This window comes from Petromyzon marinus, chromosome 73 (assembly GCF_048934315.1).
Source record: "Petromyzon marinus isolate PM22_M1 ecotype Great Lakes invasive population chromosome 73, UKy_Petmar_22M1.pri1.0, whole genome shotgun sequence".
NCBI classification, from domain to species: domain Eukaryota; kingdom Metazoa; phylum Chordata; class Hyperoartia; order Petromyzontiformes; family Petromyzontidae; genus Petromyzon; species Petromyzon marinus.
This window is the reverse complement of record NC_133739.1, coordinates 5,581,052-5,602,359: the sequence shown is the minus strand read 5'-3', so window position 1 is coordinate 5,602,359 and position 21,308 is coordinate 5,581,052. Positions and strand designations below refer to the sequence as shown.

General features: G+C 47.7%; 1 protein-coding gene across 2 annotated transcripts; it reads right to left on the bottom strand.

Moving 5' to 3' along the window:
• Window positions 1-1,801: 1,801 nt before the first annotated feature.
• LOC116957357 (uncharacterized) lies at window positions 1,802-19,015 on the bottom strand. Of its 2 annotated transcripts, none has more exons than XM_032979465.2 (8): window positions 18,861-19,015; window positions 15,649-15,730; window positions 12,637-12,747; window positions 12,278-12,389; window positions 9,702-9,839; window positions 7,921-8,039; window positions 5,991-6,161; window positions 1,802-4,894 (listed from the first exon to the last, which is right to left on the bottom strand). In XM_032979465.2, the coding sequence occupies exons 2-8, from the start codon at window positions 15,716-15,718 to the stop codon at window positions 3,861-3,863; spliced, it is 1,755 nt and encodes a 584-aa protein (XP_032835356.1). In that variant the 5' UTR covers window positions 15,719-15,730; window positions 18,861-19,015; the 3' UTR covers window positions 1,802-3,860. The 2 variants fall into 2 exon arrangements, with proteins under 2 accessions (XP_032835356.1, XP_032835357.1); XM_032979466.2 differs by having other exon boundaries at window positions 18,942-19,013.
• Between the last annotated feature and the right edge of the window lie 2,293 nt (window positions 19,016-21,308).

Sequence of the window (21,308 nt, the reverse complement as noted above, 5' to 3'; positions counted from 1 at the left end):
CAGGGACACCACAGCAGGGACACCACAGTCGGTATGCACTGCTGTCGTGAAAGCAGGTACCACCACAGTTGGTATGGACTGCTGTAGCAATAGCAGGATAGCACCACAGTCAGTATGCACTGCTGTAGTTAAAGCAGGTAACCACAACAGTGGGTAGCAACTGCTGCAGTTAAAGCAAGTCCCGCCACAGTCAGTATACACTGCTGCAGTGAAAGCAGGTCCCACCCAAAGTCAGTATGCACTTCTGTTGTCATAGCAGGTACCACCACAGTCAGTATGCACTGCTGTTATCATAGCAGGTACCACCACAGTCCGTATGCACTTCTGCAGTGAAAGCAGGCACCACCACAGTATGCACTGCTGTAATCATAGACGCTACCACCACAGCCAGTATGCACTGATTTAATCATAGCAGGTACCACCACAGTCAGTATGCACTGATGTAGTCATAGCAGGTACCACCACTGTCAGTATGCACTGCTGTAATCATAGCAGGTACCACCACAGTCCGTATGCACTGCTGTAAACTTAGTAGGTAAACACAGTTGGCATGCACTGTAGTGATAGTAGATACTGCTATATAGAGTTAGTAGATACTAAAACAGTCAGTATATACCACAATGGTCAATAAATACTGCTACAGTCAGTAAATACTTCTATACAATCAGTAGACCCTACTGGCTCAGTAGATACTACTGTACAGTCAGTAGATACAACTACAGAGTCAATAGATACTACTTACTTATTATAGGTAGGGTATGCAGGTTTATATACCTACACGTGGGTGAATATATATTTTTGAGGGGAGGGGGCTCGACTATTTTCGATAATTTTGTTGGTGGAGAAATGAACAAACGCCCCCCTGGGCTTTCACAATACCTTAGTATCTGTGTACGTACCGGTATATGTAAGGTTTTTATGAGAAGTTTTAAAGTACATTTTTCACCCAGGACATACCTGGTCCTTCCCGCTAGTAGTGTATATTTGTACAGGTGGGTTGGGGTATGTATGTGGGACCGTTTGATTTTACTGTTCTCGTTCTTTTTCATTGAGGCACACGTACTCGTTATAGTTTGTTAACGGTTTTCATTGTTATCTTTACAGCCGAGACAGCTGGATGCTATTAGAGTGGGTATGATGTAGCGGCCATTGACAGGCTGTATGAAGGAACTTACCTGTAGTAGCGGACATGTGTCAGCAGGGGGTGGTATGCAGGCTAGACGGATGAACCGGGCCGTTGGGCCACGAGGGTTCCCAGACCCCAAGATGGGGCCCTGGGGGAAAATTCCAGGGCCCTATAGAATGTTCCAGAAAGGAGGCGTGGCTACGGGCGGAGAGACCTTGGAGTGAGTCTAAAAGCCGGGCCCTTGAACGGGTTTGGCAGTCGTCGTCAAGCTGAAGACCCGAAGAGCCAGCTTAGAATAGGACCCTGGGAACCCCCGGACCCGACGTCCTTTTAAGGGCCGGGACCGAGTGGGCCAGTGGCCGGGACCTGAGGACCTTGGCTGGGTCGGGTCAGATAGCCTCCCCTAGGTCCCCCTAGCCGGAGGGTTGATATATAGAGTGGTCCCAGTGATAGAGGCATGATAGCCTGGAGGCTGTACCTCCCCAGGTATCGGGTGTAAGGGGCTGTTACCCCTCTGTGTTATGTTCTCCTAGTTGAATGAACGTGTTGCCTCCAGTGAACCGTCTCTCCTCGTCTTGGACCCACTACATATGTTTGCTGAAATTATCTCGCATCACACGTAGCCAGCCATGCTCGAACCTCGTGAACGTAATTGAAACACCACTTCAGCCGTGATTTGTTTGGATTCCATTCATTCTCATTTATTGAATCAAAAGTGACAATCACTGAAATGCACACTTTGGGGTGCACAACTTCAAAAGTCTCAAAAGAGGATGTATGTTGTATGGAGTGTGGACGTTGGAGCGGTGGTCCATTTGTTAGCGAATTGTACTATGAACCCAGCGACACAAGATCAATTCCCGGATGTAGCTGAGATTGGCGGTGAGTGATCGTTCTAATCAACCCTGGGCTTTGCGCCTTCCTCTAACAACAACTGCCGCTACTCACCAATAAACGGTGGTATCGTCACCACGGCGCTTGTGCCAGGCTAGGTGCACTACGAGGCAGTCATGTGAAGTGATTGCTGACAGGAGAAGGTCATTGAATAGACTCAGGTGCCATGCACTGACCGGACAGTTTCCTGTACTGAGTAGAGAACAATTTACCCCTCATGGTGACTGGAGCCAGAACCAGTCCACTGGACATCCCGTATGCCCCAGAGGTTCAAGAAGTACCGGGACAGCTTCTGATACAGGAATGGCAGCCTCCCTATATACACCAAAACCAGTCCACTAAACCTCCTGTATTCCACAGAGGTCCAAGCGGTATTGGTCCAGCTCCCGAAAGAGTAATGGCAGCCTCTCTTCCACAGTGTGGAAGAGAGGCTACCTCGTGGGCAACCTTGGTGGGTTTTTTTTAGAAACCACTCTTCCACCTCACCACTAACACATCAAACAACCTCCTATGAAAAATCTTCTGGCAGCTGCGGATTGAAAATACGATTGCAAATTCGAATTCCCGTTATGTATACGAAAATTTACCAAACAATTACTTTTTTTATAATCAAACTACTCCTGGTGCAATGTCACGTAATGAACTGCCCAGTGGCCAATCAACCGCCCAGCGCCAGTATACTGCGAATCGTCGATTCATGCGCAGTGGTATCACACTATCACGTGTTTTTGCTACAATGCAGCTCTTCCATTCGGGAATATTTTACACACCATTGTTATAATGCAGAACGTGCCTGCCATTATAACGCATGCACCTTTACAATGCGGAAATGCGTGCACCATGATAACGTGGTTTTTGAGTGGTCGACGACAGTCTACTTTCTTTAGCTGTGTGGATTCTGAGCAGTGCAGTGATAGAGTACACGGAGCCTAATGAATCTCTCCCCTCTGCCTCACCAGCATGGCATCATGTATGTATCTATATTGAGCTTCTTTCACACCATACATAGCCAACTAATCGTAGGTGCGGAGGAAGGACAAAAAACGAAACGCAAAAATCAGTTCTAAAGAAATGCATTTTCAAAGCACAGAGCTCTAGTGGGTTCGGAATATCAGAAGGAGAGCGTTCTAGAAGGCCACATAAGCACATCTGAAAGCGTGCTATGTGGTGACCATCTTTTTGTTCGATGGCTAGCCAAAAGCTGCTACTGCAAGGATGACCGGATATATAATAATACCCCCAGTTGACCGCAACACCCTTGCTGCCTATGCTGTCACACCGTCTGTATATGTTGAACATTTTTTGCACCGTACGTAGCCGACCGTGCTAATCGGAGGTGCAGAAGGACAACAAGGCTCTTCTAGAGCCGTGCGTTTAACCTTAAACAATGCGAGTGCAACCTCTCCCCGCGAGGAAGCTAAGAGAGATGAATGGCATTCAAAAGAACTCACAAACAAACAAACACGTCGTGAAAAACCCAACGCAGAAAATCTCCACTGCTACCCACCTGGGCCAAACAGTTTTTGTCTTTTTCCTGTATGTGCCGGTTGCAAAACAGACACAGAGAGAGAGACAGAACAAGCTCATTTCTTTAGAACTGCTTTTTGTGTTAAGTTTGTTGTCATTTCATTGCACCTCCTATTAACACGGTTAGCTCCGTATTGTGCCAAGTGAGTTTAACACACCTACATACAGTTATTTTTTATTATAATATAGTTAGAGGCAGAAATAATTTTCGCCTAACCAATGGACACTTTTCTACTGCTGCTGCTCCCCTAGCACATTAGCTGAGGTCTCGCCCTACAAGGGACAAGGCCTGAAGCTAAGCATCACGGGAAGTTTAACCACAAGGCAGTGGTGCGTCAGCTGAGACGCGGATCTCAGACACCTGCATGCCCTCGAAAATGCCTCCCACTTGGTCGATGTTTGAACTCCCGTCCTCGAACGTCGTCATCATTGTGGCCTTCCAGGGGATACTTCCAATGTAGCGCCGGCCGGTCACCACGTACGACACTGATTTCCCGGCTTGGACGTCGATTGTTGCCTCCAGCGAATCAGTCACCGACTTGGATTCGGTGATGGTCTTCTCCCATTGCCTCGTCAAGGTTGTGGACACCTTCACCTGGTTCTTAGCGATCAGCGGGATGCCCGCCTCAAAAGTCACCTCCACGCCAACCGCCAGCGATGTTGACACACTCCAAGATGAAGTCATCGTGACCGTCACGTCGATCTTCCGCTTCACGTTGAGCGGAGGACTGCCCGGGGGAGCACGACAATTCTCGGCGATGGTGCGTGTCGTGAGCTCCAGTGGGTCGACATTGCTAACCACCTGCGATTCGAAGTCGTAGATGAAGTTCACAAGCCGTACCTTGGCCACGGGAGCTCCAGTCTGCACCGACACGAACCGCGGGTTAAGGATGAATGACGGCGTGTCCATTGCGCCATGCCGCGTCACGGCCTTGAAGGTGTTGGCCGTCTGACCGCTGCCAACGGCTTTCCATATCGTGACGTCCTGTGACGATCCTGTCTTGGTGTCGTCGTAGACCCACTGCCAGTCACCCCGCAAGACGTGTGAAGTGTTCACGCAGCGCACTGTTTCCACTGAGGGGACGCGGCCATGGCTCCCTTCGGCGACGAAGCCGAGAGCGTGGTACGATGGTGGGCAGATCGGCTTCCAGATGGAGACGTCCCGGTCCGCACCTGAGCCCCGGTCAGTCCAGATGCGCTCGAAGGACAGCGGCTTTCTCAACGTTCCAGGGATGGTCTCTCTCAAGAGGATACCCTTAGGCTGGCCGTAGTTGGGCATGGCAATGTCGCCCAGAGAGCAGCAGCCTTGCGCCCTCCAGATTGAAACGTCATACTTCCCTCCGCTGCCTGCGATGACAGTCATGAACCCGATGAGAATTGTCAGCGTGCGAGTTTCTGTGTTGTGAGTCTGTGGGTCTATGTGTGTCTATATGTGTGTCTATGAATGTATCTGTATGTGTATGGTATCTGTGTTTCTTTCTGTGTGGCTATGGGCATATCTCTGTGTGTCTATATCTCTGTCTCTCTGTGTGTTTATCTGTCTGTCTATCTCACTCTGTCTATCTGTGTGTCTTTCGGGAGGCGGGGGGTGTGCCCCTACCATAGCCATATCATTTCACATCTCCATCACGCGCTCACTTTTGTACAGGATTTCCCCCTGTGTCTATCTCTATGTGTATATCTCTATGTGTCTCTGTGTGTGTGTCTATGGGTGTCTATCTCTGTGTGTGTTTATCTCTATGTGTCTATCCCTGCATATCTCTATGTGTGTCTATGGGTGTCTATCTGCATGTGTCTATCTGTGTGTACACCCTGTACCCCTATTGTTCCAGATGTCTGTCACACTCCCAGTGTTGTACAGGATCTATTCCTGTGTGTCTATCCATGCGTGTCTATCCCTGTGTGTTTGTATATGTCTATAGGTGTCTATCTGTGTGTTTGCATCTTATGGTGTCTATCTGTGTGTGTGTCTATCTCTATGTGTCTAACCATGATTGTCTCTGTGTGTGTCTATGGGTGTCTATCTCTGTGTGCCTATCCCTGCGTGTTTGTGTGTGTCTTTGGGTGTCGAAATCTCTGTGTATGCCTATCTGTGTCTAGCTATGTGTGTATCCTTGTGTGTCTGTGTGTCTATGGCCTCAAGGTGCACATGGCCTGGCACAAGCGTCGTGGTGACGTCACCGCCACTTAGTGGCGAATGGCGGTTGTTGTTGTCTATTTGTGTGAGTGTCTATCTGTGTGAGTCTATCTCTCTGTGTGTGTCTGTGGGTGTCTATCCATGCGTGTCTATCTCTATGTGTCTATCCCTGTGTGTCTGTCTCTGTGTGTCTGTAGGTGTCTATCTGTGTGTCTATTTTTGCGTGTCTAACTCTGTGTTTCTGTGTGTGTGTGTCAATGGGTGTCCATCTGTGTGTGTCTATCTATCTATGTATACACCCCGTACCTTTATCATTCCACATCTCCGTCACTCTGTCCGTGTTGTACAGGACGAGCGCCACCTCTGACGAGGTTGGCAGGAACGCGGAGAGAATGGCTTTGTTCGCGTCCAGCACGGCGGGCACCGTGCCCAGGTCACTGTGGCTCGCATGGGAGATGAACGTCCCCGCGGTGATGCCTGCCGCCATGAAGCCGAGCACCGAGGAAACAGGGAGCGGTGGTTGTACGAACAACAAAAAGTGAAATCAGTTTTTTGACAATTACTAAACGATGAATTTCAATTTAAAGCTTTCGTGACTGCAATGATTCATCTTCTTTGGTTTTTTCGGTAAAGTCACGTAGAATGAGAATAAAATAATAAATTGATAAAATAAAATAACACAATAATATTCTCACGACGTTAAAAAAACCCGCCACTTTTTTCAAATTTTCTTGCTGTGGTTTTCACACCTGATGATAATTGCTTGTGTTGCAGTCGAAACGTCGTGCGAATTTTGTTTTTTTATATTTGTATTATTTTATTGTTTCCCTTCTACGTGACTTTACCGAAAGAACCAAGAATATGAATCCCTGCAGTCACGAAAGCTTTAAATCATTGTTTAGTAATAAATTGATAAAATAAAATAACACAATAATATTCTCACGACGTTTCGGCCACAACACAAGCGGCCTTCATCAGGTGAAGGGACAAGACTGTCTGGTAGGACAACGCTGTCCTACCAGACAGTCTCGTCCCTTCACCTGATGAAGGCCGCTTGTGTTGTGGCCGAAACGTCGTGAGAATATTATTGTGTTATTTTATTTTATCAATTTATTACTAAACAATGATTTAAAGCTTTCGTGACTGCAGGGATTCATATTCTTGGTTCTTTCGGTAAAGTCACGTAGAAGGGAAACAATAAAATAATACAAATATAAAAAAAAACAAAATTCGCACGACGTTTCGACTGCAACACAAGCAATTATCATCAGGTGTGAAAACCACAGCAAGAAAATTTGAAAAAAGTGGCGGGTTTTTTTAACGTTAGCACCACAGAGAGTGATTTGGCAGTTATTCTCATGGTAGCCATCTGGCTACCATGAGAGATTCGTTCATGAGGCTATCCACATATACAAACACAGAGACAATTTCAACCAAGAAGATGGATTCTGGCTTAGCAATCATTGAAAGGATTTGATAAACCATTTCGGGTCTTAATTAATTGTTCACGCTTACGGTGGCTTTCAGACCGCGTCCATTATTTTCGTCTCCCCCCTCCTCTTTTCCGAACATAGATAGACTCGTCCATCTGAGAAACTGCCAAATCGCTCTCCGTGGTGCTAACGTTAAAAAAAACTCGCCACTTTTTCCAAATTTTCTTGCTGTGGTTTTCACACCTGATGATGATTGCTTGTGCTGCAGTCGAAACGTCGTGAGGATTTTATTGTTTTATATTTTTATTATTTTATTGTTTCCCTTCTACATGACTTTACTGAAAGAACCAAGAATATAATTACTAAACGATTCAACTATTTTTTTATTTTACCAGGTAAGGCCTCGTTATCTGGCCATCGCGAATTATAGCGGCTCTGTGAAGTGGCTAATCACGTGGAATTTACAGAATCAGCCAAACACTCTAAATGCCTGATGCTGATTTTACATGTGCAGGGAGAAAACCCGGAGGAACAAGCATCATCAGGGTCAGGGATTGAACCCACGCGCTCTGGCATCCCAGACAAGGGAATTGCCATCTCCTCATCACTGTGGCATGGCAAGCATCAAGGTCGTGGATTGAACCCACGCCCTCCGGCATCCCAGACAAGGGAATTGACATCTCCTCGTCACTGTGGCATGGCAAGCATCAAGGTCGTGGATTGAACACACGCCCTCCGGCATCCCAGACAGGGGAGTTAACTAATGGGAGGAAGCCAGTGACTCTCTCCGCCCAAGGCCTCACCAGTCAACATCGGATCGTTCTCCACACTCCAGAAGCTGACGTCGCGCGTCGCTCCCGAGCCTCTGTCGTTCCAGACGAAGCTGAGGCGTCCCTGGGTCACGTGGCTCGAATTGACGCACCTTGGGGAAAGGGGAAGGGGAGGGAATGCCACGGCAGCCAGGTTAAGTTATCTCCCTTGTCTGGTCGGCAAGAGGTTGTGGCTTTGTTCCCAGACCCTGCTGATGTATGTATGCGCGTGCATTCAACTTCTTTCACACCATACGTATCCAACTGTCCTAATCAGAAGTGCGGAAAGGACAACAAACTAAACCTAAAAATTGTTCTAGATAAATGAGTTTCAATTAAAATGTAAAATCTGAATTATTGAAATAAAATATTAATTTTACTGGAGCAATATGATGATCTATAAAGCTCCTTTTCACAGATGTCTGATGGTCACAAATTTCCAATATTCGCAGATGCCCAGTAGTGCATAGGTCCAGTGGATTCCTAATATCGGAAGGAAGAGCATTCCAGACGATGGCAGAAGTGTAAAATCAGAGAGCCGAAAATAACAACTTACATCGGAAGGTGGTAGGATGGTAACATCACAGCCAGTTATGATTTAAACAGGTTGAAATCGTCCTTTCAATAGTTGCTCAGTTTATACCCATCTTCTAGATTGAAATTGTGTCTGTGTCTTTATATATGGATAGCTTCATGAACCAAACTTTGTTGATAGCCAGTGGGTTTGCAAAGTACCTTCGTCTTAGAGAAATCAATTTCGTGTGAGCCCACTGCATTAAAACAGCCACGGCCGAGGTATTGGACTTCCGTGTTTCAGACCTGCCTTATGTTCACGAACACGGTCCAAGACATGTCGCTTAGTTTCCCCAATGTAACTACTGCTGCAGACACAGCTTAGTTTGTAGACGCCGGGGTATTGCATGTTAGGGATCACATTCTTCACAGATGGGATCAGATCATGAATTTCACATAGTGTGTTAAATCTAACCTGGATCTTGTGTTTGCTCATGATTTTGGAGATATTTTTGGTGACCCCTGCTATGTATGGCAAGGTGATGGTTTTGATTGGGTCCTTAGATGGTTCTTTCCCAATGGTTAGGGTGAGAGCTTTACATATGTTCCCATCCTACCACCTTCTGATGTTAGTTGTTATTTTGGGCTCTATGATTTTACTTCAACAGGTTAAATTTCTCATACTAACACAGCCACCTTCATTGCCGAGCTCGAGGTTGCTGCTCTGCAATCTCACATTAACATGCTCATCTCTCACATTAAAATAGCCACCTCTGGGCACTGACCGTGGAGACCACTCAACGATCTTACATTAACATGCTAATTTTTACTTGGCAGCCCTTTGATTGGTGGAAAACCCACCACCGTCGCGGTCGCTGCCCACCACTTACAATACCATTGGCTGCTGACATTTGGGTTACGCCCATTTCAAACCTTTATAAACAGTTTGCCTTTAGAAGCTAACCCATCTTCCTGATGACGAACGCATGTGTTGTGATCGAAATGTTGTAGTTTTTTTGTTATTTTCTTTTAACCTATCTACGTGACTTTACCGAAAGACCCAAAGAATATGAATTCCTGCAGTCACGAAAGCTTTAAGTCAAGACACAACATACACACAGCCACACATACAACGCACAGACAACAAACACATAACACACACAACATACACACATGCACCACACACAATATACACGCAACACACACATAATACACAGACAACACACACACGTATAGACAGATTGACGAGCTGCACCCCTCACCTGTATGCGTTGAGGCTGGGTGTCTGGCTGTAGCTCGCCACGGCCACGTGGCCCAGGCACGTGAAACCGTTCAACGGGTTGAGCCGGTACACTGTGACATCACGGTCAGCTCCACTGCCCCTGTCGTTCCACACCTCGCTGCAGGGTAACATGGGAGGTAAGGAGGAGGAGGATAGCCAACGGCATAGACGATGGCTAGATGGTCAGTCAATCGATCGATCAATCGTCAGTCAATCGATCAACCTCGATCAATTAAATAACTTCCACACAGCCTTACACAGCCGATAAAAAGTTAATGCAGCTCGACTGATTCAGAGTGAGAACTTTGCTGTCAAACCAGAGCCGGTAAAAATCCCACTGGTCAGGTATGGGAACCTCTCCACTCTCTTCACAACTGTCTCGCCAAAGGGGAGTTTGGCAGGTAGAGTGTTTGGTTGCACAAATTACCCAAGCAGGTGCTTAGTTTTGAAGGGGCTGATAATATGTCTACAACTGTTCGTAGCATGCTTTAGGTCAAGCAGCAGTGCTTCAAACTCCTTCTCTGAGTGAGCAGCAATCTTCTATGAGTGAGCAGCAATCACTAGATCGTCAGCATACGTAACATGGTTGACCAATAGAGAGCCATCCCTCAACCACACCTGGGCATCGAGCAACCTCCCATTGTATCTATACCAGATGGATAATCCTCTGATAAATAATGGAGGAGCTAAAGAACATACCTGTTGCACAACATATACACAGCACAACATACACACGATACCAAGGTTCTTTGCAAACCCATGGGTTTTTATCAGAGATTTGTTCACGAGGCAATTCAGATTTACAAACACAGACACAATTTCAACCGAGAAGATGGTTTCAAATTAAGCAACCATTGGAAAGATGTTCTAAATCGAACCAAACATTAAACTAATTTTCAATGGTACAGTATATTTTTTCAAGTAGTGGTACCCCAAACTTTCACAGCTCTTAAAATTCCCTTTTCACACCATCGAAGTGTATACCCAGTTGCTGTTAATAGCTCAGCTTTTTGAAGAATATATTGAGTACATTTATTATATTGATGTAATTTAGACTTAGTTTTTCACATCGGTTTACTTTATGATAGTTGGGTAGTGCAGCCCCTTTGGCGTCCATGTACTAGGTGCCTCTGTGGATGTATAAACTTTGACTTTAACATAGCTATTTCTGTGACCAGTCACAAGCTAATCCCTCAGCTATTTAAATGCTAAATTCTCCTGTTTGATATGTAAACTCCTTTGTCAAGGTGCCTCACTTCTCTCACCCAGCTTAAAAGACGCTACGAATCTTAGCAGCGTTCATTGAAGCTCTGTCGTCCCGACAGTTCTGTTCCTTCACCTGAAGAAGGCTACTTGTGTTGTGGCTGAAACGTCGTGATTTTTGTTGTTTTATTTTTTACCTACGTGACTTTAACGAATAGAACCAAAGAGTATACCTGTTGCACCCCAAGATGAACAGGGAATGCCTCTGACTCCCGGCCGCATATATTTATCATATTGGTGATTTGTGAGGCGCTGCAAATCGTTTTTTAAGGAATAAAATCGTGATTGTGATCGCGACTCCATCTCCTCAGAAACCCACGACCACCACTCATCCTTGCAATGCCACATGGCTCTCCGAACCGTCGAGTAAAGCTCGTGGTAAGCCTCTTTATTCTCTGATGTCTAGCAGCCTACTACCATTATTATTGAGCTGATCTCACTCATGGCTTCCACTCACTTCAGCCCAGGTGCCAGTATCATCACCCACTCAGGCATTAAAGTCACCCAACAAGATGACTATCCCCAGGGGTCACTTTAGCTAGCACCTGTGACAGGTCAAAAAAAGGATCTCATTTATCAGCCTTGCCTGCATCCCTCCACTGATGTTCATCTTCGTTGGAGGCATAAGCAACCACCACCAACATTTCTCGCCTCCGGATGATCGGGAGGTGAGCCCACAGTAGTCTGGGGCTTACAGCTTCCTACACTTCACCGCTATGCCCCATTAATTATTTTGTCAAGAGAAAGAGCAACTCTCTGTTATTTGGCAGTCTCCTGCCAGAGTCAATCCAACGATCCTCCTGAATACCGCAGATATCCAGGGGGTACCAGTCTAGTTCCCGAGAGGGAGTGGCAGACTCTCATCTGCAGTGTGCTTTCGAACATTCCATGTGGCCACTTGCGGTAGCTTTTTTCCATTTCTGAAGGAACCCCGAGGGTACAGATTCAGTCGCCTAGTTCTGCCAAATGGGATTTGGCCAGGGGGTGATGTCATAGGCGCCTGTCCCCCCAGGGCCTCCGGAACATGCTCAGTTCGATATTTTATGTAAAAACAATTATGGTAATTAAATTGAAAGGGGAGGGATTACCAGCCCCTCGCACCCATCCAGAGCCTATGTTTGCCACTGTGATGGCTACGAGCGACAGGAGGGGACGAGTCGATTTAAATTGACCTTACCCCAATGGCATTGCTCACCACAGCGTTAGCATCTGGCGCCACCATGGGGGTAGGGTGTTGTTTTGCCAACCCAAAGACATACACACACAGACACAAACAGACTCACACAGACTCACGTGACGCTGATGGGAGCTCGTACTAGCGAGTTCCCAGAGTCCCTCACTAGAATACTCGCGGACTTCGGTTGCTCGTGCAGAGTGACCGCGACGTCTCCCAGCGGATAGAAGCCTGGGATAGCGAGAGACCCACGGAGTCCCACAGACATTATTATTATTACCAAGGCATGTTCATCATGGGACCTTTTTGCCAGTATCAAAGTATGAAAAATAAGAAGAGGTTTTACCCTTTCGGAGGTGTTAAGATGTTCAAAAACACAAAATGAATGCGAGTACGAAGGGTACATTACTATTATTATCAAGGCGCGTTGGTTCGCATTGTGCTTGTTGTTGTCATCGAGGGATGTTTGTAGTCTTACCGGACTCCAGGCTGGATGGTCTCCAAATCGACACGTCCACTGCAGCACCACTTCCCCTGTCGTTCCAAATCGCTTCATATTCCGTGCTGAACTTGTACACCACCTTATTCACTGTGAGAATGGGAGGCGAAGGAACTATGGGTCTCTGCTTGGGTTTATGGGTTTCTCCGTGGTGAGTCGATGGGTCTCTGTGTGGTGATTCTATGGATTTATGTGGTGAGTCAATGGGTCTCTTTGTAGGTTTATGAGTCCCTGTGTAAGGAGTCTGTGGGTCTTTGTGATTAGTGAGCCTTTGTATGTGAGTCTATGGGTCCAAGTATGGTGGGTCTGTGAATCTCTGTGTGGGTCTATGAATAATTGTGTGAGGAGTCTATGGGTCTGTGTGTGGTGAGTCTATGCATCTCTTTGTCGGGAGTCTATGGGTAGCTGTGTGGTGAGTCTATATGGGTCTCTGCGTGGTGTGTTTATGGGTCTATAAGAGGTGAGTCAATGGGTTTCTGCGTAGGTCTATGAGCCTCTAATGGCTGAGTCTGTGGGTCTCTGTGTGGTGATTCAATATATCTATGTGTAGTGAGTCAATGGGTCTCATCGTAGTATCTATGGGTCTCTGTGTGGTTAGTCTGTGGGTCTTTGTGAAGAGTCTAAGGGTTTATATGTGGTAAGTCTACGAGTCTTGGTGTGGAAAGTCTACGGGTGTCTGTGTTGTGAGACCATAGGTCTCTGCGATGTGAGTCTATGGGGCTCTGTGTGGTGAGTCCAGGGTTCTTTGTGTGGTGAGTCTATGGGTCTCTGTGATGTGAGTCTATGGGGCTCTGTGTGGTGAGTCCAGGGTTCTTTGTGTGATGAGTCTATGGGTCTCTGCGCAGTGAGTCTATGGGCAGCTGAGGGTGAGTATCTGGTCTCTATGTGAGTTCATGGGTATTTGTTTGGTGAGTCTATGGGTCTATGTGTGGGTCTATTGGTCATTGTGTGATGAGGCTATGGGTCTCTGTAGGGTGAGTTTATGCGTGGTAGTCTATGGGTCTCTGTGTGGTGAGTCTATTGGTCTCTTTGTGAGTCTATGGGTCTCTTCTGGTTATTCTATGGGTCTCTGTGTGGTAAGTTTACACTTGTGAGTCTATGAATCTCTATATGGAAAGTCGTCGGGTCTTTGTGTGGTGAGAATATGGGTATCTGTGTGGTGAGCCAATGGTTTTGTGTGTTGAGTCTATGGGTTTCTTTGAGACGAGTCTATGGGTTTTTGCGTGATGGCTTTATGGGTTTCTGTCTGGTGAGTCTATGGGTCTCTGTGTGAGTCTATGAGTCTCTGTGTGCTGAGTCTATTCGCCTATGTGTGAATCTATGAGTCTTTGCTGGTTATTTAATGAGCCTCTGTGTGGTGGGTCTATGCGTCTCTGTGTGGTGAGTAAAGAGGTTTCTGTATGGTGAGTCTATATATCTCTGTGTGGTTAGTTCATGTATGTGAGTCTATGAGTCTCTTCGTGCTTAATCTGTGGATCTCTGTGTGAGTCTCTGTGTTTCTTGTGGTGATTATATGGATGCCTGTGTGGTGAGTCTATGGGTCTCTGTGTGGTAAGTCTCTGGGTCTCTGGGTATGTCTGTGGGTCTCTAAGTGGTGTGTCTATGGGTATCTTTGTGGTGATTCTATGGATCTATGTGTGGTGAGTCAATGGGCCTCTTTGTATGTCTATGGTTCTCTGCGTGGTGAGTCTGCGGGTCTTTGTGATGAGTATAAGGGTCTCTATGTGGTAAGTCTATGGGTATTGGTGTGGAGAGTCTATGGGTCTCCGTGTAGTGAGCCGATATATCTCTGTGTGCTGAGTCTATCGGTCTCTGTGTTGTGATTCTCTGAGTGTATGTGGTTGATCTATCTGTGTCTGTGTGGTGAGTCTATGGGTCTCTGTGTGCTGGATCTGTCGGTCTCTGTGTGAGTCTATGGGTATCTGTGTGGTGAGTCTATGGATCTCTGTATGATAAGTCTATACGTCTCTGTGCAGTGAGTCCTTGGGTAACTGTGTGGTGAGTCGATGGCCCTCTGTGTGGTAAGTTTATATGTGTGAGTCTATGGGAATATGTGTGGTGAGTGTATGGGTGTGTGTGTGGTAAGTATATAGGTCTCTGTGTAGTGAGTCAATGGGTCTCTGTGTGGTTAGTCTATGGGGTTCGGTGAGATACGTGTATGTGGGTGAGTCCATAGGTATCTATGTGGTGAGTCTATGGGTGTCTGTGCGGTGAGTCATTGGTTTGCTTTGTTTTGAGTGGATGGGTCTTTGTGTTGTGAGTCTATGAGTCCCTTTGAAGTAAGTCTGTGGGTCTCTGTTTGGTGAGTCTGTGTTGTGAGGCTAAATGTCTGTGTGGTGAGTATGTGTGGTGAGTCAATGGCGTTATATTGGTGAGTTTCAGAGTCTCTATGTGGTGAGTCTCTGGATCTCTGTTTACTGAGTCTATGGGTCTCAGTTTAGCGATTATATGGATCACTGTGTAGTAAGTGTATGGGTCTCTGTGTTGTGATTCTATGGGACTTTGTTTAGTGAGTCTATGGGTATCTGTTTAGTGAATCTATGGGTCTCTCTGTGGTAAGTCTATGGGTCTGTGTGTGGTGAATCTATGGATCTCTACGTTGTGAGTCTTTGGATCGCTGTGTGGTAAGTCTAGGGATCTTTCTGTGATGAGTCTATGGGTCTCTGTTTGGTGATTCTATGGGTCTCTAAATGGTGAGTCTGAGTATTTGTGTGAGTCTATGGTTATCTCTGTGCTCAGTCTATAGGTCTCTGTGTGGTTCCATGAATCTCTGTGTTTTGAATCTCTGAGTTTCTATGTGGCCGGTCTATGGGTATCTGTGTCATAAGTCTATGAGACTCTGTGTGGTGTGTCTGTGCGGTGTGTCAATGGGACTCTGTGTGGTGAGTCAATAGTTAACTTTGTTTTGAGTCGATGGTCCTTGTGTTTTGAGCCGATGGGTATCTTTGTGGTGAGTCTAAGGTGCTGTTTGTGCTGAGTCTATGAACTCACCAATCGTAGCAAAGACGCAGGGCCAGGAAGTGACCAACAGGAGGAGGCCACAAAGTGTAACGTGATGCATCTTTATATTCACCTGGGGACACAGAGCTCACTCACTTATTCAACAACCAACTCAACCACCCTCTCATCCACTCACTCACTCACTTACTTGCCCACCCAATCACAAACTCACTTACCCACCCACTCACTCGCCCAACCACCCACCCCACAACCAGTGCCGGATTAAGCTAGTGTGTTGCCTGGAGCATATGTTATAAAGGGTACCGAAATCAAAAAAACACGTGAATATTTAAACACAATTTTTTTACTTGCATAGTAAAGTAATTGTACTTTGTCATTTGCTATAAAGCCAGATAATACGACAAATCCCTAACCCTAAACATCCAGTCGTTCATAAAGGTTGAAGGCAGTATAGTATTATAGTAATAGAGCAAGTGCAGAATCACTCAACCGGAATTGATAACTTGAAAGTATTTAGCGCGGGGCCCTTGAAAGTGCGGGGCCCGTAGCATATGCTACTTTGCTACTAGGATAATCCGGCACTGCCAACAACTCAACCACTTACCCACTCAATTACCCAACCAGTCACCCACTAACTCACCAACCATCTCTCCAAACCAATCACCCATGCACTCACACACTAATTATCTCACCCATTGACCCAATCACTAATTCACTCACTAACCCCTTCAACCACTCAATCACCCACGCACTCACTCACCTACTCACACACCAACTCACGCACTCACTCACCAATGCATCCACTCACCCAATAACCCACGCACTCCCTAACTGACCACGCCAACCACCCACTTACTCATCCACCCACTCACTTACCGACTCACTCACCTACTCAATCACCCACTAACTCACCAACCCACTCACCCACCCACTCACCAACTCACCCACCAACCCACTCCCCCTACCCAACCACCCACTCACCCACTTACCGACCCACTTACCTACCTGCTCAAACAACCACTCACCCAACCACAAACTCACTCACGCAACTACTCCCTCACTCACTCGCTCACCCGCTCACACACCCACCTACGCACTCACCAACCCACCCACTCACTCGCTCAACCACCCTCCCACCAACTTACCACTCACCCACTCACTGACCCACCCACTCACCCACTCACTGGCCCACCATCTCCCCCACTCACCCACCCACCCACCCACTCACCCATCCACCCTCTACCCAACGACTCACTCACCCACTGACCCACCCTCTCACCAACTCACCCGCTTTCCCACCAACTCACCCACACACTCATCCAACCACCCACTCACTCACCCACCGACCTATTCACCCACTCACTCGCCCACTCACTGACACACTAACTCACGCAACCACTCACCCACCCACCCACTCATTCGCCACACCCCCCCCCCCAACTCACTACATACCCGCTCATTCATCCACCCACTCACCCACCCACTCGCCCACTCACTCGCTCACGCACTCACCCACTCATTCACTCACCCATTCACTCACCCATCCACTCATCCAACCACGCACCAACTCACTCACCCACCCACCCACTCACTTTCTCAACCATCCTCCCACCAATTCACTACTCCCCCACCCGCTCATCCACCCACTCACTCGCCCACGCACTCACCAAAGCATTCACTAACCCGCTCATCGAGCCACCCACTCACTCACCCACCACCCCCTACCCAACCACCCACTCACCCACTTACCCACCCTACTTACCCACCTACTCAACCACCCACTGACCCAACCACACACTCACTTAACCACCCCCTTACTCACGCACCTACTCACCCACTCACTCACTCACCCACCCACTCACACACCCACCAACCCACTCACTCGCTCAACCACTCTCCCACCAACTCACCACTCACTTACCCACCCACTCACCCACTCACTGGCCCACCAGCTCTCCCACTCACCCACCTACTCAACCACTCCCCATCCCAACCACCTACTCACCTACCAACTTACCGACCCACTTACTCACCCATCCACCCTCTTACCCAACGATTCACTACCCCCACTGATCCACCCTCTTCAGACCCACCCGCTTACCTACCCACTCACCCACGCACTCACCCACCAACTCACCCACCAACTCACCCACTCACTCGCCCACGCACTCACCCACCCATTCACTCACTCATCCACTCCTCCAGCCATGTACCCACTCACTCACCCACCCACCCATTCACTCTCTCAACCACCCTCCCACCAACTCACCACTCCCCCATCCACTCAACCACCCACTCACTCGCCCACGCACTCACCAAATCATTCACTCACCCACTCATCGAGCCACCCACGCAAAGATCCCCCGTATAGCCTTAACAGACTGTCGGAGCAAGTGCTGTTAGCGAGCACCCACACACTCACTCACCCACCCACCCACTCCCCCTAACCAACCACCCACTTACTCACCCACCCACTTATCGATTCACCAACCCACTCACCCACCCTCTTACCCACCGACTCACCCACTGACCCACCCTCTCAATCACACACTTACCCACCCACTCACTCACCCACTCACCCACCCACTTACCGAACCACTCACCCACCGATCTACTTATCCACTCACCCACCCACCAACTCACTCATCCAATCACCGACCCACCCACTTATCCACCCACTGACCCACCCACTCATCCACCCACCAACTCACTCACTCAGCCACCAATGCAAGCACTCTATGAAACTCACATGCTCACTTGCCAACGCACTCATCCCCTCACTCATCCAGCCACCCACCCAGCTAGCCACTCACCCACTTACACACACACACACATCCACTAACCGACCCACCCACTCAACCACCCATCTACTTACCCATTCACCGACCCACTCACCCACCTACCAACTCACTCGTCCAATCACCTACCCACCCACTTATCCACCCACTCAGCCACCCACACACGGTTTCACCCACCCACCAACTCACTAAATCACCCACTCACCTACTCACCCCTATACCCACCCACTCACCCACCGACCTACTCACCCATGAATCAACACTGCCCATAGACTCATCAATGCCCATGGACTCAACACTGTCTATAGACTCAACACTGCACCATCGACTCCAGCACTGCCCCATAGACTCAGCACTGCCATAATGAGATCACAGATAGTTAGATAGAACTATAGATACAGTGACACGGCCATTACGAACCCTACACGACCATTATGAACCCACCGAGAGAGAGGGCGAGAGAGAGCGAGACACTGAAACACGGAGAGAGAGACCCAGATGTAGGACTCGAATCCAGGCTCTCACAGTTCACTGTGTGGCAGTCACTGTGGATCCAGACGTCTGGTGATGATGATGGATGGAGAATGCGACGATCTATCTTTATAGCCCCGACCATCTCTGTCTCCCCCACCCCCACCCCGTCTCTCTCTCTCTGATTGGTGTCGATAAAAAGAGAGCAAGATGACCTCGAGGTCAACAAACATCTCCGATGAATTAATGATTGACGGAGCTCGGCTCTTGGTTGTCTGAGCAGATAAACCAAATAAACCCGAGAGCCAAACACTCAGCGTATTGCTCACCCAGGTAGCCTCTGGCAAGATGTTTGTGCAAGTGTTGAGGACTGAGTCGTGTGGGTGTCTTAGTGAGTCTATGGGTCTCTGCGTGGTGAGTCTGTGCGTGAGTCTATGGGTCTCGCTGTTTTGAGTCTATGGGTCTCTGAGTGGTGATGACTCAATGGGTCTCTCTTTTGTTGAGTCTATGGGTCTCTGTGTGTTGAGTCTATGGGTCTCTTTGTGGTGAGTTTATGAACTCACCACAACAATACAGGGGACTAGGAATTTACCAATAGGAGCAGGCTATAAAGTGTCACATGATGCATCTTGATAATCACCTGGGCACACAGAGATCACTCACCCACTCACCCACCAACTCACCCACCAACTCACCCACCGACTCACCCACCCACTCGCCCACCCTCTCACTCGCCCAATCACCCACTCACTTACATACTCATTCACCTGCCCACTAACTTACCCCAACACTCGCCAATTCACTTACTGACTCACTTTCTGACTCACCTACTCACCTATGACTCAACACTGCCCATAAACTCAGAACTGCCCAACGACTCAACATTGACCATCGACTAAGTACTGCACCATGGACCCAGCACTACCATTATGAAACCACACGTAGAAGAGACATACAGTGACACGGCCATTATGAACCCGACACGGCCATTGCGACCCACCGAGAAAGAGGGGCAGAGAGAGCGAGACACTGAAACACGGAGAGAGAGAACAAGACGCAGGACTCAAACTCAGGTTCTCACAGTTCACTCTGTGTCAGTCACTATGGGCCCAAACGTCTGGCGATGATGATGGTGGTGATGGACGGACCATCATTGTCTCCCCCACCCCTCTGTTTATTTGCGTGGACAAACAGCTCAGTAGATCAAGATGACTCCGAGGTCAAAAAAGCTCTGAAATTAATGAACGTCCGTTATTGATTGACAGAGCTCAGCTCTTGGACGTCTGAGCAGATAACCCGAATGAACCCGAGAGCCAAACACGCAGTGTATTCCCACCCTGGTAGCCTCTAGCAGGCGTGTCAGCACAAGTACTGAGTAGTATAGGTGTTTATGTGAGTATATGAGTATATTTTAATGCGTCTATGGGTCTCTGTGTGAGTTTATGGGTCTCTGTGTGGTGAGACTATTGGTCTCTGTGTGAAGAATCCATGGAACTCTTTGGAGAATCTACAGTGAGGGAAAAAAAGTATTTGATCCCCTGCTGATTTTGTACGTTTGTCCACTGACAAAGAAATGATCAGTCTATAATTTTAATGTTAGGTTTATTTGAACAGTGAGAGACAGAATAACAACAACAAAACCCAGAAAAACGCATGTCAAAAAATGTTATAAATTGATTTGCATTTTAATGAGGGAAATAAGTATTTTACCCCCTCTCAATCAGAAAGACGTATGGCTCCCAGGTGTTTTTTATACAGGTAATGAGCCGAGATTAGGAGCACACTCTTAAAGGGAGTGCTCCTAATCTCAGCTTGTTACCTGTATAAAAGACACCGGTCCACAGAAGCAATCAATCAATCAGATTCCAAACTCTCCACCATGGCCAAGAACAAAGAGCTCTCCAAGGATATCAGGGACAAGATTGTAGACCTACACAAGGCTGGAATGGGCTACAAGACCATTGCCAAGCAGCTTGGTGAGAAGGTGACAACAGTTGGTGCGATTATTCGCAAATGGAAGAAACACAAAAGAACTGTCAATCTCCCTCGGCCTGGGGCTCCATGCAAGATCTCACCTCGTGGAGTTGCAATGATCATGAGAACAGTGAGGAATCAGCCCAGAACTACACGGGAGGATCTTGTCAATGATCTCAAGGCAGCTGGGACCATAGTCACCAAGAAAACAATTGGTAACACACTACGCCGTGAAGGACTGAAATCCGGCAGCGCCCGCAAGGTCCCCCTGCTCAAGAAAGCACATATACATGCCCGTCTGAAGTTTGCCAATGAACATCTGAATGATTCAGAGGACAACTGGGTGAAAGTGTTGTGGTCAGATGAGACCAAAATGGAGCTCTTTGGCATCAACTCAACTCGCCGTGTTTGGAGGAGGAGGAGGAATGCTGCCTATCACCCCAAGAA

Bases quoted from the DNA above. Each gene is read 5' to 3' on its own strand.
- LOC116957357 (XM_032979465.2), bottom strand. From the start codon at position 15,718: ATGCATCACGTTACACTTTGTGGCCTCCTCCTGTTGGTCACTTCCTGG. The intron at 12,390-12,636 runs GTAAGACTACAA...TCGCTATCCCAG, and splicing joins ACCATCCAGCCTGGAGTCCG to GCTTCTATCCGCTGGGAGAC. The intron at 9,840-12,277 runs GTGAGTCTGTGT...GTTACCCTGCAG, and splicing joins CGAGCTCCCATCAGCGTCAC to CGAGGTGTGGAACGACAGGG.